Source organism: Zonotrichia albicollis, chromosome 4 (assembly GCF_047830755.1).
Source record: "Zonotrichia albicollis isolate bZonAlb1 chromosome 4, bZonAlb1.hap1, whole genome shotgun sequence".
NCBI classification, from domain to species: Eukaryota; Metazoa; Chordata; class Aves; order Passeriformes; family Passerellidae; genus Zonotrichia; species Zonotrichia albicollis.
In genome coordinates, this window is record NC_133822.1 from 31070738 (window position 1) to 31087584 (window position 16847).

The 16847-nt window shown below is 49.2% G+C and overlaps 1 protein-coding gene across 4 annotated transcripts in view; it reads left to right on the forward strand.

Annotated features, from left to right (window-relative positions):
- The first annotated feature begins 3603 nt into the window (after positions 1 to 3603).
- Positions 3604 to 16847, forward strand: part of RFX4 (regulatory factor X4) — an 88051-nt gene continuing 74807 nt past the window's right edge. For 2 of the 4 annotated variants that reach the window (XM_026795948.2, XM_074539290.1), the window contains exon 1: positions 3606 to 4135. In XM_026795948.2, the coding sequence (XP_026651749.2) occupies positions 4093 to 4135 (43 nt within the window). In that variant the 5' untranslated portion in view covers positions 3606 to 4092. Of the gene's footprint in view, positions 4136 to 16847 lie in introns of all 4 variants that reach the window. The other 2 variants (XM_026795949.2, XM_026795950.2) reach the window with 2 other exon arrangements.

Below are 16847 nucleotides of genomic sequence, written 5' to 3' on the forward strand. Positions count from 1 at the left end.
ATTCCCATCCATTCCTAAAACTAATGCAGGCTGCCTGGGAATCTATGGGAAAACTTCAGTACAATTTCAGCCTTAAGTTGCATTTAGTAGAATTAGCTAAATTAATATATAACAGGTTTTTTGGTTGTTTCGTGGGGTTGTTTTTTTGTCGTTGTTTTATTTTGTTTTGGATTTTTTTTTTTTTTGTTCCTGTGCCAGTAGTTTTGCTGAAAATGCTTTTCTTGGGGTTTTTCCCCAAAAAATTTGTTAAGAGTTCAGTAGAGATGCTCAGAGTTTAGTACCAGCATAAGGAGCTTTTTATGTCAAAAAAAGTGTGGTCGCAGCCTACTGGCACAGACAGCTGTAGAGTAAAAGACAGTCCTAGAAAAATGTTTTTCTGAAAGATCTCAAAATACCTGGATGGTAAGTTGATACAAACTGTCATACTTCCATTCTGTCTCTGTTTTGCTGAACCATCAAAAGAAACTCATTATCTGTTGGTCACCTAAATTGGTATGTCAGCTTTGCATGCAGTTGTTCAGCAGCCTGGAATGTGTCTTCTCTTCTCTTGATGATCTTGCTCTCCCTTCCTGCACCAACAAAAGTTTGTATTCTTGAATAAAGGTGATATTCTTTTCACAATAGCAGCTGAATCCCGATCCACTCAAAATGCATAATCTGATGCAGCGTAGGGTTAATCTCCATGTATTTTATGGCTTGTGGATGATCTGCATAGGCAAGAACTTGGAATGAAAATTCCCAATTGTATACTTTTTGCATCCTTGCTGAGACCTGCCCATTGTATTAAATAAAAACCTGTAGCTAGTGACTTATAGTGCTTCCATCTGAAAACTGCCAGCCTGCAGCACAGGAGATGCTCTGTGCTTTCAGAAAAATAAAGTACTTTAATGTGTCCTATGTGATATCCAGAAGCATGAGATTCTATTTAAATAGATAAGCAAAACCCAAACAAGAAATATTAATGGAGCTATGAAGCACACTGGGATGACCTGAGACACTGGAAGGGGGGATTAGGTAAACTGGAAGGCAGCAGCATTGACATATTCCACAAGAATGTTGGGACAGGAACTAACCAGGAGAGGCAGGGAGTAAACACATTGCAGCAGGTATCTCTGATGCTGCTGATCCTACCCATGCATCATCCTCCATAGAGAACACACACCTCTGCATCCTGTCAAAGAACAGCCCGAGCCTCCAGACTTCCAGGCTGTGCTCAATCCCATCCTTCTCACTGCCCCCAGAAACAGCATATCCCTATCTTCACAAATCCTGTAGTTTCATTTTGCTCATCTCTGAAATACCAGCAACACAAAAGCATCTCTGAAGCTTTACACCGGTGAAGGTGAAATTTCTACAGGTGCAGGGTGCCCGTGATGGATGCCCTGCGGCTGCCACAGCATGTGTTCCGCGTTTCCAGCAGCTGGGCCCCTGCCTGCGGGCACCTCCCCGCGCCACGGGGCGATGGATGGCGAGTGCCCGCGGGCTTGTGCCGGCCCAGGGCTGGGCGCCTCGCCCCGGGGCTGCCGAGGGCTGTGACCACCCGCTGGAAGCGATGGTGACACCAGGTAACTCCCCGCGAACAGGCGGCGCCGCCGGCATCCTCCTGGGTTTTAAAGATAACGAGGGTTTCAAAACCCCTTGAAGAACGAGCCCTGCTCTGAGACAAAAATGTCCCTGAGGTTTTTGGAGGTCTTCTGCCCCCGCACGGAGCCCTGGGCTCTCCTGAAAAGAGCAGGCTGGTCCCGAGGGGCCCTCACCCACGGCCTTCCCTCAGGCCCCCTTAGGGGTCTTTATTCACGATAAAGCCCTGGGAGAAAAAAAATGGGGGGAAATCCATTAAAAGGCGGAGAAATGTTACCGTTTTGGCTGTGACAATCAAAATGCACCCGCATAGTCCGCAGGGGCGTTTTGCGGCGGGGCTAAGCGTGTCCGCTCGCTGTGGGAGCGGGAGGGTACGGGTGTGGGCGAGGCGGCCGGGCCGGAGCCCCCCGGGGGCGGCAGCCGGGGGTCGGGCAGCCCCGAGGAGGGCGGCCGGGGCCGATGGGTCCTTCTGGGCAAGGCCGAGGCGGCAGCAGGAGCCGCAGGCCGCGCCGTCGCGGGGAGGCAGCGTGGCGGAGCCGGCCGTGCCCGCCCTGTCGGGGCCCCGGTGCGGCTCCGCCTGGAGCAGAGCCAGGCCGGCGGCACCGGGGGCTGCGGGGAACGGAGCGATGGAAGTTCCCCGTCCGCATTGCTATGGCCGTCGGGAAGGAGCAGAGCCCCTGCGCTGGGTCGAATTGTTTTTTGGTGGTGTAGAGGGCAGAGGGAGGAGAAGCATCAGGCACGAAGACCTTGCTCCCGCCTCGCAGGACACATCCCCGCGGCGGGCAGAGCCGGCCGGCGTTCTTGCCGCCACTGCGAGGGCTTCTCCGCCGGTTGCGTACTCGATTTTGCACCGTCTCTCTCTCTCTTGTTTTTACTTAGTGCACATTGCGGGTCGTCCCCACGCCAAAACTCGGCCTGTGGGGGTGCGCAGCGGCCCCCCCCGGTGCCCGCCCGGCCCAGCCCGAGGGGCCGAGGTGCTCCGCCGGCTCCCCCGCCGCCGGCCCGCCTAGGGATGCGAAGGCACCGCGGAGCTTCCTCTTTAGCAACCTCGCCGCTTGTTTTGCTGTGTGGAGTTGGTGGTTTTGTTTTTTTTTTTTTTTTTTTTCCCGACGGGGAGAGGGAAGGGGGGTAGTCTGGGTGTAGGGAGGGGAGAGGGGGAGAAGAGTGGAAAACGTTGGCTCTGTCCATGGTCAAAGTAATTCAGCTATAATCCCCCTTTCTCTTCCTCTCCTGGAGCTCTATTCATATTCTAATCACAGCTTTTCCTTCCCTAAATCAGCCACTTTTATCAGAGCCCTAGCTTTGCACTTTTACTTCCACTTCCAGCACATACAACCGCACGCAGAATAAGCAACTTTTTCCAACCTCTGTCCTGCCCCACTCTCCCCCCGCAGTCCACTAACCCGAAAAGGGATCCTCGCATCCTCGGACTAAAGCTGGAAGGCAACATCAGTTCGAAAATGCTCCCGTTTAGTTCTTCAATTCTCTTGGCAATCGGGATCTCCCACCCCCCTGCTTTCCGCCCGGTCCCATGGAAAGCTCTCCGGGTCAGCCGCTCTCCGCTGCCAGACCAGCCGGTGGCGAGCGGCCCCCACCCCGCCTTGCTCTCTCTCCCTGAGGCCCGGGGAAACGCACGAGAGTCCCTGCTGCAGGTCTGCAGTGCCAGCATCGCTTGCAGGGATACTGGCAACTTCTCTCTATCCTCACACCCCTCTTTCCCACACACATCGCCTCTTTTTTTTTCTTTTATTTTCTTTTTTTCTCCAGTAAACTAAGCTTACAAGATATTTGGGAAGCTGTGCAGCTTCCAGTGCCATGTGCCCGCGAAGGATCCTAACCCAGCGCCCACCGGGAGGAGGAGAAAGAGGAGGAGGAGGAGGAGGAGGGGAGCTCGGCCGCGCTGCACGCACACCCGGCAGCCCCAAAGAGCACAACCCCAAACCTACTGCCCGTTTGAAGATCTAAGCCAATTTTGATCTCGGTCTGTAATGAGCCAAGGACCTTGGGTGGGGGTTGGGGGAAGGAAAGGAGGAGTGGAAAGACCGCTGGAACTTTAAATAAGAAAAACGTTTCTAATGCTCTAATAGAAGAGGGAAGTCGAAGTGTTGGGATTGCGTAGATCTAAGGCCCCCCCTTTTTGGAGGAAAGCTTTTCTTATTCAAAACAGCATCACAATGGGCTTCACATTGAGCCTTGCCACATCCCCATCTGAGTAGCAGCCATTCATCAGGCTGGCTGGCCTATCAATGACATTTCTCCCATCAGGGCTTCTATAAAATGATGCTTTTTCCCATGAAACATCCGCAAACATTTTGACGGGTCTGGCTTTGCCCCGCTGGATTACGGAGTGTCCCTCTCTCCCGCTCTACACCCCCCCTCCCCAACTATCTGCCTGTGTCCTGTCTCCCCACCCCCTCGCCTCTACCCTGCTCCCTCTCCCCTGCGTATCTCTGAGATAGGGGCTCTGCATACCCCGGGACCTTGGGGCTCCCGTCCGTCCATGGGAAGAGCATGCATTGCGGGTTGCTGGAGGAACCCGATATGGACTCCACAGGTAAGTCCCCCCCCGCAGGCAGCGGGCTCCTTTCGCCCCTCAGGGAGGACTTTTCAACTTGACCGTGGCGACGGGGGCAGCGGGGGGAGCCGCCCGCAGCACCGGCCTCGCAGCAAATGAGCCCGGGCGTGTGCGGGGCACCGGGGAGCGGGGACGCGGAGGGGGAGCTCTCGCTCCGGAGCCCTATGGTTCCACTTGCAGATACGATGGAGCAGAGGGTGTTTTCTGGGTTTTTTTGGTTTTGTTTTTTTTTTTTTTTTTTTTTTTTAAATTTTTTTTGGCCCTTCATCATAGGCTGTCGGCCAGCAAACTAATTGCCTCCCCGCTTCTAGTTTTAGGCGCTCACTTAGGCTAGTGCAGCAAGGAGGCGGGAAAACAGTTTGGGCGAGAAAAGTGGGTTTGCTGGGGAAGATGGTTGGTGGGTTAGGGCAAGCCCAGCACCGAGGTCATCCTGTCCCGCGGGCAAAGTCGGGGCTGGGCCGATTCGGAGGGAAGGAAGTTTGGGGAAGGGCAGGGCTGGGTCTCCCTCCCCGCACCTCCAAAAGATGCTCTGGCCGGTCCTGTAACCTGGCGGGAGACTCGTGGCCGAAGTACCATCAGCGGGCGCCGCCAGCGGGGAGAAGCCCCGGCGGGAGGGGACAGGGACCGCCACAGAGGCGAGGCCGCCCTCTCCGAGGGCCGCGGCCCGCGCTCCGCCACCCGACGGCCGCCTCTGCTGCCCGGCCCGGGGGCGGCGGCGGGGGACGGGAGCCAGGCCCCAAGCCTAGGTCTTCCCGCTGTCAGCCGGCAGCCTCCCGAAACGACGGCCCCTGCTCTCCCGCTGCCTCCCGCCCCCCTGCCCGCGCTCCCGCGGTTTCCACCGCAGCCTCTGCTCTCCCTCGGGCTTCCGCCTGCCGAGGAGGGCGGGCGGCCGCCGCAGTCACCTCTGAAAATTTCATTTATTTTATTAGCGGAGGAGAACACCCCCTCCCTCTCCCCTCCCTCCCTGCCTGCCCGCCCAGACGCACAGCCCGCAGGTTAGGTAGGGCTCGGCCCGGGAATGGCCCTCCCGCCTCCCGCTCCTGATCTATCCCGTTCCCTCCGGCAGCCGCTGCGCCGGCTGTGACCGCCGGGCTCGGCGGCCGCGGAGCTGAGCTGCCCCGACCCCGCAGAGGGATCCGGTGCCCTCCTCGCCTCCCCGACGGCCTCGGCAGGCCGCGTTCCGCCGCCCTTTCGGGGCCTCGCCGCTCCTTCCCGGCTCCTCCGGTGTTGCCGGCACTGTGCCGGTCAATGGGGTGCAGGTGGAGATGGGGCAAGGGGCGACAGAGAGAGGCAGTCCCGCTTCGGAACCGCTTCGCTCTGTGCCGCCACAAACCTGCGCAGGTCTTTCTCATCCCCAGTTCCCAAGGCGGCAGATGGGCTCTTTGTAAAATTTAAATATTGATTAAAAACAAGGAGGAAAAGAGAGAAGGGAGGGGTGTTGCCCGACCCGGCTCGAATGTTCCTGGAGCGGTCCGAGCGCGGAGCGCTCGATGCACCGGGCAGGCTTGGCCCCTCACCGGCCACCGGCGACACCAGCCGGGTTTGGGCCACACGTGCTGCGGAGTCCCCGGGACAAAACCCAAGCCAGCTGTTCTGGGGAGAAAGTGTTCGGCGGGGAAGGAATCGTTGAGTTCGGGTCAGAGCTAAGAGGGTGTTAGATAAAGTTCTCTTGCCGTCCGGCGGCACTGCTAGGCGGGGTTAAGGGGACTGCCAGCAACATCTCGTTGTCGAGAGGAACGGGCCTTTAGGGAAAGAAAAAAAACAAACCTAACGGAAAAAGCTCCGCATTTTCTGTCCCTCTTTTAAGAATTATCGGTTCTCGGGCTTAGCCGACAGAAGGAACTTCCTTTCCTAATTTCAGTAAGGTTGTAATAAGAGACAGCATGATTGATTAAGATAATATTAATCAGAAAACACTTTAGTCTCGCTAAGCAGATGGCAAGAAAAGTGGAGCTTTGCAGTTGTCTCATTCAGACACCTTAACCTCCCTTTCACAGGACTTAATCCAATTAGCTTTTCTCCTGAGTTTCAGTTGTTATGTAAAGATCCTTTTGCATTGTGGAGAAATATGGCTTCATTGAAAAAAATCAGTCATGTTTTAATTCATCTTCAACAGATTTTCCCTAAACCACCGGGATTAAAAAAAAAAAAACAAAAAAACAAAAACAACAAAACAACAAACCACCCGCGATTCTAATTTTAAGGCAGGGAGCAGCTTGATTCCTTCACCTATCCCAACAGTGCCGTGTGCTTCCAAAGAGTTTCGTTCCCGTTCCTCTAATCTGTAGAGTGACCCGTGGGGGCTGTCACCAAGGCCAAAGGGCTTTCTGGCCGCCTGGGCTCCCGGAGAGCCCCCAGCCCCAGGTGTGCGGCGGGACAGCGGCAGCGTCCCTGCAGCAGCGCCCGGCCCCGACGGCCCAGCCCAGGCGCGGCGGGGCACGGCGAGGAGCTGCCCTCGGGGCCCTCCTGCGGCCCACACAGTAGGGCCACACGCCCTTGTCTATGGGTCTGTTATATGTTTCATCGCACGGTTTTTCCGCCGCCTTTAACCCCGTCAGTCGGCGCCCGTCCCCGGGTGTAGTTTCTCAAGCTCCGAGCCGGGCCAGGAGCCGTCGAGCCGCCACCGGACTCCCCTTCGCTGTGGGGCACTAAGGGGGTCGTTCCGTGGGATGAATCCGGCTTTTGGGGCTTGCCCTGCGCTCGGCCCTGCCCTCACCTCGCAGCCCCGCCGGAACCCGACAGCTCCGTGCCCGCCAGCTGCCTTGGGACAGCGGCACCGCGCCCGTCTCAGCCCGGAGGAGCCGGGGCTGGCAAGAGGGCAGCGGCGGGCTGGGCGCTCCAGGCCGGCGCCCGGGGCTCCCCGAGGGGCGGCCGGAGCGGGCGGGGGAAGCTTTGCCGCGATCCCGGGCGCTCACAGCGGCTCTCCTCAGCCGCAGCCCCCCCTAGTGACATGGGCAAGGTGGGTGCGGGGCGCTGCCGGCGGGCACAGCCCCGGCCCCGCCGCAGGAGCCGGCCCGGCGGGGGATGCCGCCCGCTCGGAGCGTGCGGGACGCGGGGCGCCCTGGATCTCCCGGGGGATGCCGAACTCCTGCCCCGGCACCCCCGGGAAGGTCCCGCCGCGCCGCTCAGGGAGCCCGAGCCCAAGGAGGCGCCTTCTTGAAGCGTAACTTTGCTGCACAGCTCAGTAAATAGGCCGGCTTATTCCTGCGTTGGAGCCAGGCAAAACCTCCGCTGGTTTTCAGGCACTAGATGGATGAGATCCTTGGGACTTGAAGCTGGGACTTAGGAACTGATCCAAAGCCCATTAAAATGAGCAGAAAGCCTTTCAGCGCTGTCAAGGACGCCGGGATTAGGCCCTTAAAGCAGTTTGCTTGAACCACGAAAAGCTGCTTGGACTGCCTGCGTTGAAAACTTTGTGGCAGTGGCCAGATTTCAGTGTATCTTCTTATCAACATAGACAGGTGTTGCAGCAGTGGCGGGTGACCTTTGCTACAAGCTTGCCATTTAAAATGGATCTAGTATATTAAGCATTGATTGAAGAGAATTAATGGCTTTCATATCCTGGTTCAATCAATGAAATCACCAGTATTGATACTAAATACTTGAATGCTAGTTGGGAATGGAGCTGTGACGTTTCAGAATGCATGTATGATGCTAAAGTGCGTGATCCTCGGTCCTGATTTGTTTAATCCAAACAAATGATTGATTTTGCTTCTGAAAAATGTTTGCTTTGCTTATTGCAACACAATAAAGAGGAAGCTTGCTATTGGCTTTTTTCCTTTACTTTCCTTTTTTTCATACTTTTTTCATACTTTTTTTATTTCAATAAGGAAAAATCCGTTCTTTATGTTTTAGATTTTGTGTTTATAAAGGTTCTAACCTGCTGAGAAGTTAGGATGATCCAATGATTCTTTTGAATCCTAAATTTGATACCATATGGAGATGCAGAAGAAATACCACTGGTCTGTTATATAGGTGAACCTGAGTATTTGTCGTATGTGATTTTGTATCTTACATGATTTTGCAAACTAAAGAAATGGAGCAGGGAAACAAAAAACAATGTTTTTTGTTTTAAAAAGTGTTTTCTTTTCTGTGAGCTGCAGAGTTTGTGTGGGCAATGTTTGCACAGCAGGGCCCAATTCCTGTCATCTCCCTCTGCCTTCAGCAGCGGCAGCAGAACAAGGATCTAAACCCAGGTCCTGTCTCTGGATCAGGTCTTCATTTCTGAGGGGGTTTTAATAACTTTGTAAAATCTGTTGGGATTTTTTAGAGGTTTTGAAATGTGATGAAAATTACCTTGACCTAAGAAGTTCATCTTTTAAGTCTGACTCAGAGAAAAGAATGATTTTATGATTTGTCTGCTAATGAATTAATTCTAAAATTCTTAGGGAGAGGCAATTGTGATATTTTTCACTGCTCTGTAATATTTACCTGCAGTAAAGACCTTTGAAAGGATGGAAATAAAAAAGAACTAAACCAAGGTTTTGCATAAGAATAGCTATAGAACTCTAGGAAAATTTCATTTATTTAAGTTGGAGTTTATGGTTTACAGTCCTCAAGATTTTGAGTGTAATACTAATTACAAAAGAGACTCTGGATTCTGACAGTGTACTGTAAAGAAAGCTGCAGCCTCAACCGGTCTATTTCAGGTGCATCCTTACTATAGTGAACATATATTGAGTAAAGACCTTCTCAAATGTAGAAGAGACCATTTTGTGCTAAGATACTTGTGATGCTGATACAGCTGTCCCATGGAAAGTTATCAGAAGAGTATCTGCTTCCATCAGGGTTGTTGACTTGCTTGCCTTTTGAAAAGAAGGCTGATTTTCAGCTGGCAACGCATTGAGCGTGCAGGCAAGGAAGAAGGTTAGCATAGTTGTAAAATCTGCAGTGTCTCTGAATGTAAACACCTTTGCATTTTGCTAGCTTAATTTTGAGCTGGTTTGCAAGTTAGGACGGTCATAAAGAAGTGCATCCTCTGGAATACTATTTCCAAACATAGGATTTCGGTATAGCAAACTAAAGATCAAACTGTGGGATCACTGAAATCTGCTTGGTGATGAAATTTTAGTACCTCTTCAGATCAAGACTTATGAAGAGGTGGCCTATATACAGCTAGGGCTTGATTGATCATAGTAATGCCTTGAGAGTAGTGGTGGGCTGTCATGTAACTAATACAAATATAAGGTCAGTCCTTTGGGGATACTTGATGACATTGGAGTACAAATAATTAACTCAAAATTCTGTGAGTGCTGAGGTTTGTGAATTTCCTGAGTTCACGCTCTTGTCGGTTTCCCTGCGTCTGTGCTGGATTTTCTGTTTGTTTCATTGTGTCTGAAAATGAATACCCGGTATGATCCCACCCTGCTGGAGCCCAGCATCCTGGCAGCTGAGGGGGATTTGGTTGAGGTGAGGAAGATGGATAGTGTAAAGGCTATTCCATGGCTGAGTGATCCTATGGATAACAAGTGTAGGAAGGAAGAGTATGTGGTGATGATGAAGCCAGTTGAGGCCTGTGCAGGTTTTTTAGGATATCTGGACCACTGGCATGCTTACTCACCTCTTTAGGATCCTGTAGAATTGTGTATATGTGCCAGGGACTTTCTGGGAACTTTTAAAGTTAATACAATTTGCTGTTAGACAAGGGTCCTGATGCTGCAGTGGCTCTGCAAGGGACCTGTTGAAGTCCATGTGTGCGCCTGAGGGAGGGCAGATGCCCAGGGTTAGCATTTAATGATCCCTCCCCACAGCTGGAAATGTGTAATAACTTAATTGTAGCTACTTTACATGCATAATTAGTGGTACTGGCCTGTCTTAATTTACATTTGTTTTTCTCTCAGGAGATTTGCAGCAAGAGTAGTTTATTAGCTATGAAATACTAGCCGGTGTTAGAGATGGTGCGTAAAGTCAGCATCAGAGTCTTTCTTGCTTACTTCAAGAGCTGTCTGCATATAAACACATGTTGAATTAAATGCTTTTGACCATTCTTCCCTTTATGATCAATTTGAAATCAGGAAAAAGTGGTGAGGGTTAAACAGAGCCTTGGTTCTCACTGCACCCAATAAGAAAAAGCTCATTTGCAGCTTAATTTGCCTCAAGTCTGAAATGTGAAATGCGGGGCTCAGTGCTGTCTTGTTTCCTTCACTTCAGCTACAGTTAAGCACTTAGTTTTCTTTTGTTGGTAATTGAACTTAATTTCTCTGAGATGGAAATTCTTACAGAAACCAAGGAGCTGATTCAAAGCTGTGAATGATATGTTCACAATTAATTAGCAGCTTATGCTGAGCATTTTTGTGCAGGATACCAAAATATTATCCTAAGAGAAAACAGTATATTTCAGACAGCCAGAATATTCTCTGAATGACTGATTCCCTGAAATTTACAGCCCTGGGTATTAGAGGCATTCATTTCAGAGTAGTAGGCTGGGGACAAATGCTGGGATTTCATCTGTTCTCTAGACTGGCTGTAGTCACAGTCTGATGCTGCGATCATCACTGACAGACTTTGTGCTGCAGCTTTGGGTGCTCATGAACCCCATGGCAGAGACTGAAACAATTAAAACCACAAAATCCTCTTCTCTAGGGGCTTTCATTTCCTTGATGAGATTGTTTCTAGAAAAAAACTGATGTTTGCCTGGAAGAAAGGACTCCAAGTTTCAAGTGTTAGAAATTACCGCCTTTTCTTTTTTTTCAATTAAAGAATACTGTATGTAGAAATACTTGTTGTCATTCACCTTCTCTTTCCTCTCTTTTTAAACTTCCACTCCTTAGAATTATACTATCAGAGTCCTGTTTCTTCAGCTGGTTTGGCTACTTGGGGCAAGACTTAGAGATGTTCATATTAAGGCAAGTAAAATTCATTAAATGAAAAATGTCTTATAAAAAAATATAAGTTTGCAAATGAGATCTACAGGTCAACAAAGGAAAAAAAAAGACAGGAGCTTTCTGTTCTTGTAGAGGTCTGTATGTTGAGATCTAGCTTGTGCTATACTTAAAAGCAATAAAATACCAGAAATGCAGTGACAAAGGAAATTTAAAAATAGTGAAAAAAGCAAAAAGTAGAAGTACCACTAAATATAATGTTAAAACCATTAATACACTCTTTTTTGTCCCTTCTAGAACCCTTTTAACTGCTAAACTATTTCAGGAGTGTTTGAACTACCTCAGCTACAGCTGAGGAAGGGAAATATGGAGGGAGAGCCCAGTTGGTTAGTGGGGTCTCATGACTGGTCATCTGGTGCTGGGTGGAATCACCTGTGTTTCAGAGCCAGCTCCCCCATGGTGACAGCAATGCACACCTGATTCAAAAGACCTCACAGAACATCCTTTTTACTACTAAGGACACTTCAGCACCGTATGACAAAGGTGCAGTCTACTGCAAAAAACCAGGGGCTGTTTCAGAGCCCAAGCAGGAAAGGCTGTATGTTTTCCTAGTATTTTAGGATCTTGCTGAAACAGACCATTTGTTGAATAAAATTCATGGATAGTTGTAGAAAGTAGTCAAAACCTTACCCTTCAAAGGGGAAAAAATCCTCAACAACCTGACTTGCATGGTTCCCACCCTCATCTGATATTGGAATATGAATCCCAATATTACCAGTTAGATTGTGCCTGGGCCAGTCTGACCCTCGCTGCTGGGCCAAAAGCAGCAGCTGTGGTGTATCACCCCAGAGACACCTTTAGCTTGCTGATGGTTTCAGCTGGGCACTAAACAAGTCCAGGCTTGTTAGGAAATCCATTTACCTTAGGAAGAGGCTTCAGGCGAAGGTGAGGACAAAGGAGGGATTCTGCTGGAGGGTTTAATATCCAGAGGTTTATTCCATGGTGACACAGGGGTCTGAATCTTAGGGACAGCTCCAACAGAATCGAGAGCACATGGCCTGCTTCACCTTTTAAGCTCAGGGGGAGGGGACAGGTGAGCCACCAACCAGGTGGGAGGGGCGGGGTCTCAAGGGACGAGCGACACCTAGACAGGCCAATGACCTCTGGGCCTGAGGGGCATCCTTTGAACTCGACCAACCACAAGACGCCTTTCCTGGAATGTTAAGCCTGATTGACAGGACTCACTCAGCAAGGGGGCGAGGGGGGAAGGGAGAGGCGTATAGGCACACCTGGGAAGGGACCCGGGACCCAGAAGTCTAAAACAGGACATTACAACACACTACAACAATCTGACATTCAGTTTAAACACGAGCCTATGGCAGAATGTCCTAATTAAGTAAATGAGTGCTTAGTGCCTTTAGGTACCCTACTCCTGGCTGTTGCTATCTATCTCTGATGCTCAGAGGAAGGTAAAATCCTTCCTGCTCCTTTACTCCTTAAAAAGCTTAAGCAAAAGGGGAAACAGAAACTCTTGGCTGGTCCTTAAGGTGACAGTGGCCTGATAGACACCATTAAAAAAAAAAAAAAAAACGGAGCAGAGCAATATAAAAGTGGAGTCCTGGTGCGGTGTGTCAGGGCATGGCAGACCTGTACTGCTCTGTGATGAAAGATGCCTGCTCCTGCAGTGGGTGTTCCTGCGTCCACAGGCTCACATGGTGGTGCAGGGAATCACCTACCCCTCAGCACAGCCCTTCAGCTCCAGCTCTCTCTCTGCCAGACCAGGCTCAGAAGCAGGATAGAGATTTGCTGGCTAACAAGCTTGGCACCTCAGGGCCGCCAGGAAAGGAGCTGTGCCCAGTGCTGCACGTGAGACAGAGGTCCCACTGGGAACAACGTGATGAAAGAGCTGGAGCAGGAATTCCTGGCAGGACAGGTCTGAAACATGCTTTTTGAGTAAGTAAAAGGCTGCTTCTTTTGGGCCTCTTGGGGTCAAGGTTAGAATCAACTATGTTTTTGTTATCAAGGGAAATTTGGCCCTATGAGAGGCATAGTGCAAATGACACATTTGCTAAATGGTGTGTTGTGTTTGCACACCAGCCTCTGTCACAGCTTGGCCTCCTGGGTGCTCACTGTATGGCAGCAAAATGTCTTAACTCAGAGGAGGAGAACTGAAGACACTTCCAAGGTCCATGGCAGAACAAGGCAGCTGCCCAGTGGTGTTCACTCCATGCCCTGTGCAGGCTGAAAGCAGGGACTGTTCCCTGCTCTGCTCCTCTGTGAACTACGCCAGTGCTTCCTTTTTCCCAAGCAGTGGCAGCAGCACATCCTGCTGGTTGGACTGCCTGGCTAGCACAGGTTTTCCCGAGCTGGGACTCACATTCCTATCCTAAATGTAGAGTCATGGGGACAATACTGGTGCAGGGGCCCCTCTAATGCAAACATTTTTTAAAAATGAGTTGTGGTAGGGGCAGCAAATGGCCTCCATTGTAATGAGGTGGGTAGAAGTGGGGAGGACTGCGTTTACAGAGCAGTTTAATCACATGGATGGAGCAGTGTGTTCACCTCTCCTCCTTGCTGGGTCATTTCCACTTTGAGCTCTGCAAACAGACCATCTATTGAGCAGTTAGTATTCAGTGCTGAATATTCAATACTAGACTCTTGTTTTGGTGAGTCTTGGGCAAAAAAAGAAGGAGGAAAGAAGACTTCTCTTTTTTCTCATGCTCCCTCCCTGAGTTTGCTTTGCATATTGTTCAGAGGAGACTAGAGTCTTCTCAGAAGAGCCAGGCTCCTAGTTTTAAAAGCTCTGGTCTACATTCATAGTACTTTGTAAAGGAAGGGAAGGTAGTTTGGAAGGGATTAAATTCATACAAGGTTTACAAATCTGTAAGTCTAGGCACATCGGGACTTAGCAAAGACTTTTTGTCAACCGTATTTAGACTGTAAAGCTAACAGCATGAAATTAGTTCTGAGGGGTACCAATCTTTGTGGGGGGATGTTATGATGATTTATTAATGTCCTCTCTTCTAGTTTTGCTAGGCACATACTCTCTGTGCTCATTCTGAGAGCAACAGAATTCATTTGTTTCTGTCTGGTGTGTCATATTTACCCACCAAATGGTTGTGAATGATGTCATGGCAGCATCCTTTGACAATAAGGAGCAACAGATAGATATGGAGTAGATATTCATAAAGGGAGGAAAAGGGGTCACCATTTGAGTCAATGTAGCCTCTCTATATTTTAGTTCACACTCTTTTTCAGTCAAAGGATTGTCTCTTTCCTACTGCTGTGATTATGTCCTAACACCTGAGTCATGTATTCTGTGCACACTTGGGTCTGTCTTCTCATGTTCCTTCAGTCTGCTCAATTGGATGCTGTTTCTAATGAGAAATATTTACTGTAGCCTCATTCCTTTAGGCGCTGACCTCTTTTCTCCTGATTAAAAAAAAAAATAAAAAAAACTGAAAGTCTCTATAGTTACTTTTTTTTCTCCTATCCTTTATCTCTGACCATGCCTTTTTCTTTCTCATTCCTTCTTTTGTTTCCTTTCCATTTTCTTCTTATCTCCTTTCCAACAACCAACCTTGCCACTCCTCTCTCCCCTGAGCCCCACAACTAGTGTTTTGTGTATCCCCCACCCATATCTCACATATTTTCATTTTGTTATCTTTGTGGGGCTGTCTTACTGATGTACTACCATCTCTGTGCCAAATTGGCCTGCCTGCTGGATTCATCAGCTCCTGAGGCAGAGGGAAGCATTTCGTGGGTACTTGATGCAAATTCTGTTTCTTGAGCCATAGCTCTCCTGCTCAGCCAAATGATTCCAGCCCTGTGTAATAATGAAGCTGAGCTAAATTAAGGATTTGAGAACTTCATGTCTTCTCATGCACACTAGTAAGCTGAGACACCATGGCAGCAGCTGGGAATGTCTAACCTAGAAGCCTGGGAGAAGAGACTGCTGCAGGGTGGAAGAGATGGGAGATGTACCTAGAATTTAAGGCCCTATGAACTCACTTGTGTGTCTCATGTTAATAGCATAAGAAATGAATGGAATCTGGGGCAAAAAGGGGCATCAATTGACTCTGAGCTTGTTTTCTGGAGAAGAATATGTCTGGCAACGATCAAGAGAAATGTATGCATTTCCTTGAAAGGTTGCATTGCAGTTAAATTGGAGACACTGACAGCCTTTCCACTGAGCTATGCAGCAGACCCTGACGGACCAAGGAGCCGTAACACATCGTGCTGGGGAAGCATCAGGGCACATTTTGCTGTCTGCAGGGTTGGTGCTTGGAAGGCACATGATGTGTGAGATGAGCTTACTGATGAAAAGATTGGCTGCATGTTGCACAACCATGTAAGTTAAAGTTCAGCACTGGGAGAGCTGAGCTGGTCAGTGTCACTAAGGGAATGTGAGGAAATGTCACCGCATTGAAACCGGACCAAGTGAGGTTTGCTTTTCTGTTGAATGAGGAATGGCTTTGATGAAGTAAGAACCAAGCAGCCATTAATGGTCTGGTGAAACTTACTCTTCAAAATGAAACGATAGATAGCATCTGTGTTGACTGGGAGAGGGAAAGGGCTACTTCTGATTAACATGCAATTGAGTTGGAAATGCAATAGCAATGTGCTCTGTGATTCCAGAGAAGGGGGCGGATAGGAGTTCCTTATTTGATCCAGGGTAGAGGCTGCCCTAAACACCAGAGTCATTATTCAGAAACATCTTGTATTATAGGGCTTCTGGGGGTGTTTTATCTGCATTTAGGATGCACCTTCATAATAAGGAATATTGTTGACAGAATACTTAAATGAAAGAAACATTCAGACGAACTTCTGCACAGCACACAGCATAAGAATATCACATCTCATAAATTCCAGCTTTTCTGCCCAAGTATTCTGGAGGAGTTAAAAAATTATTAGCTGTGGTGCTTTTTGTTATTAGTTTAACTATGTAAGGTCAATTTTTAATATATTTTATCAAATAGTTTAGCAGAAAATTAATTTGGAGTCTGGGAGTGAAGATCTGACTAAACAAAACAAAAGAGCTCTCTCACACGCAAGAGAGTTATTCTTTGCATTCTTATGATATCATGGAGAATGTTCACAATGCTTTTTCAGAATCATAAGTCAAAGAAAGAGAACAAAAACATTCCTGCCAACATCTACAAAGTGCCCTAGACCAATGTCCATTAACCCTGAAATAGATCCAATAGAATTGTATGCCAAGAAATGAGAACAAAAGGACTGCAACAAGAGTGCCTGACATTTTCCCCTGTTGGAAATGAAGTAAAAAGTTAGATTAGCAAACAAAACACTGAAGTATCTGGCAGCTTGTCAGGGTAGCAGCTCTGCCATCTGCACCAAGGCCATGTGTCACTGTCATCCCTGAGGAGCAGGTCTCTTGGAAGAACAGAAGATGGCTGTGCAGGACCAAGGAGGACGCTGGCATGATTTCCTGTGGAGCTGGAAGGTGTTACTGACAGCTAGCATGCTCTGACTGAAGGGTGTGTGCCTTGGCAGCTGATGGCACCGAATGAGGCAGCAAGGAGTAGGACCAGGCTCTCTGTGGCAGGTCCCCCTTGATGGTTAGACAGGAGCTGGTTTGGACTAGGAGTATCTGTGTGCTGAGGCAGTTACAGGGAACAGCAGCTGGATGGTGACCCTTGTATGGTCTCAGGAGCCTTCCATTTAGCAGTGGAGAGGAGGAACATTTTGAACATACATCACCTATGAAAACTTAAATCTTAGAAAACTACTGTGTGATTGGCTGTCCCTAGTAGCTTGTTCCGCTTGATTTTAGTAGATTTTGCTAAGTTCAATGCCCTCAATGGGAGCCAGTGGCTGCCAAGACCTGTCATGTCACAGACACACTTATT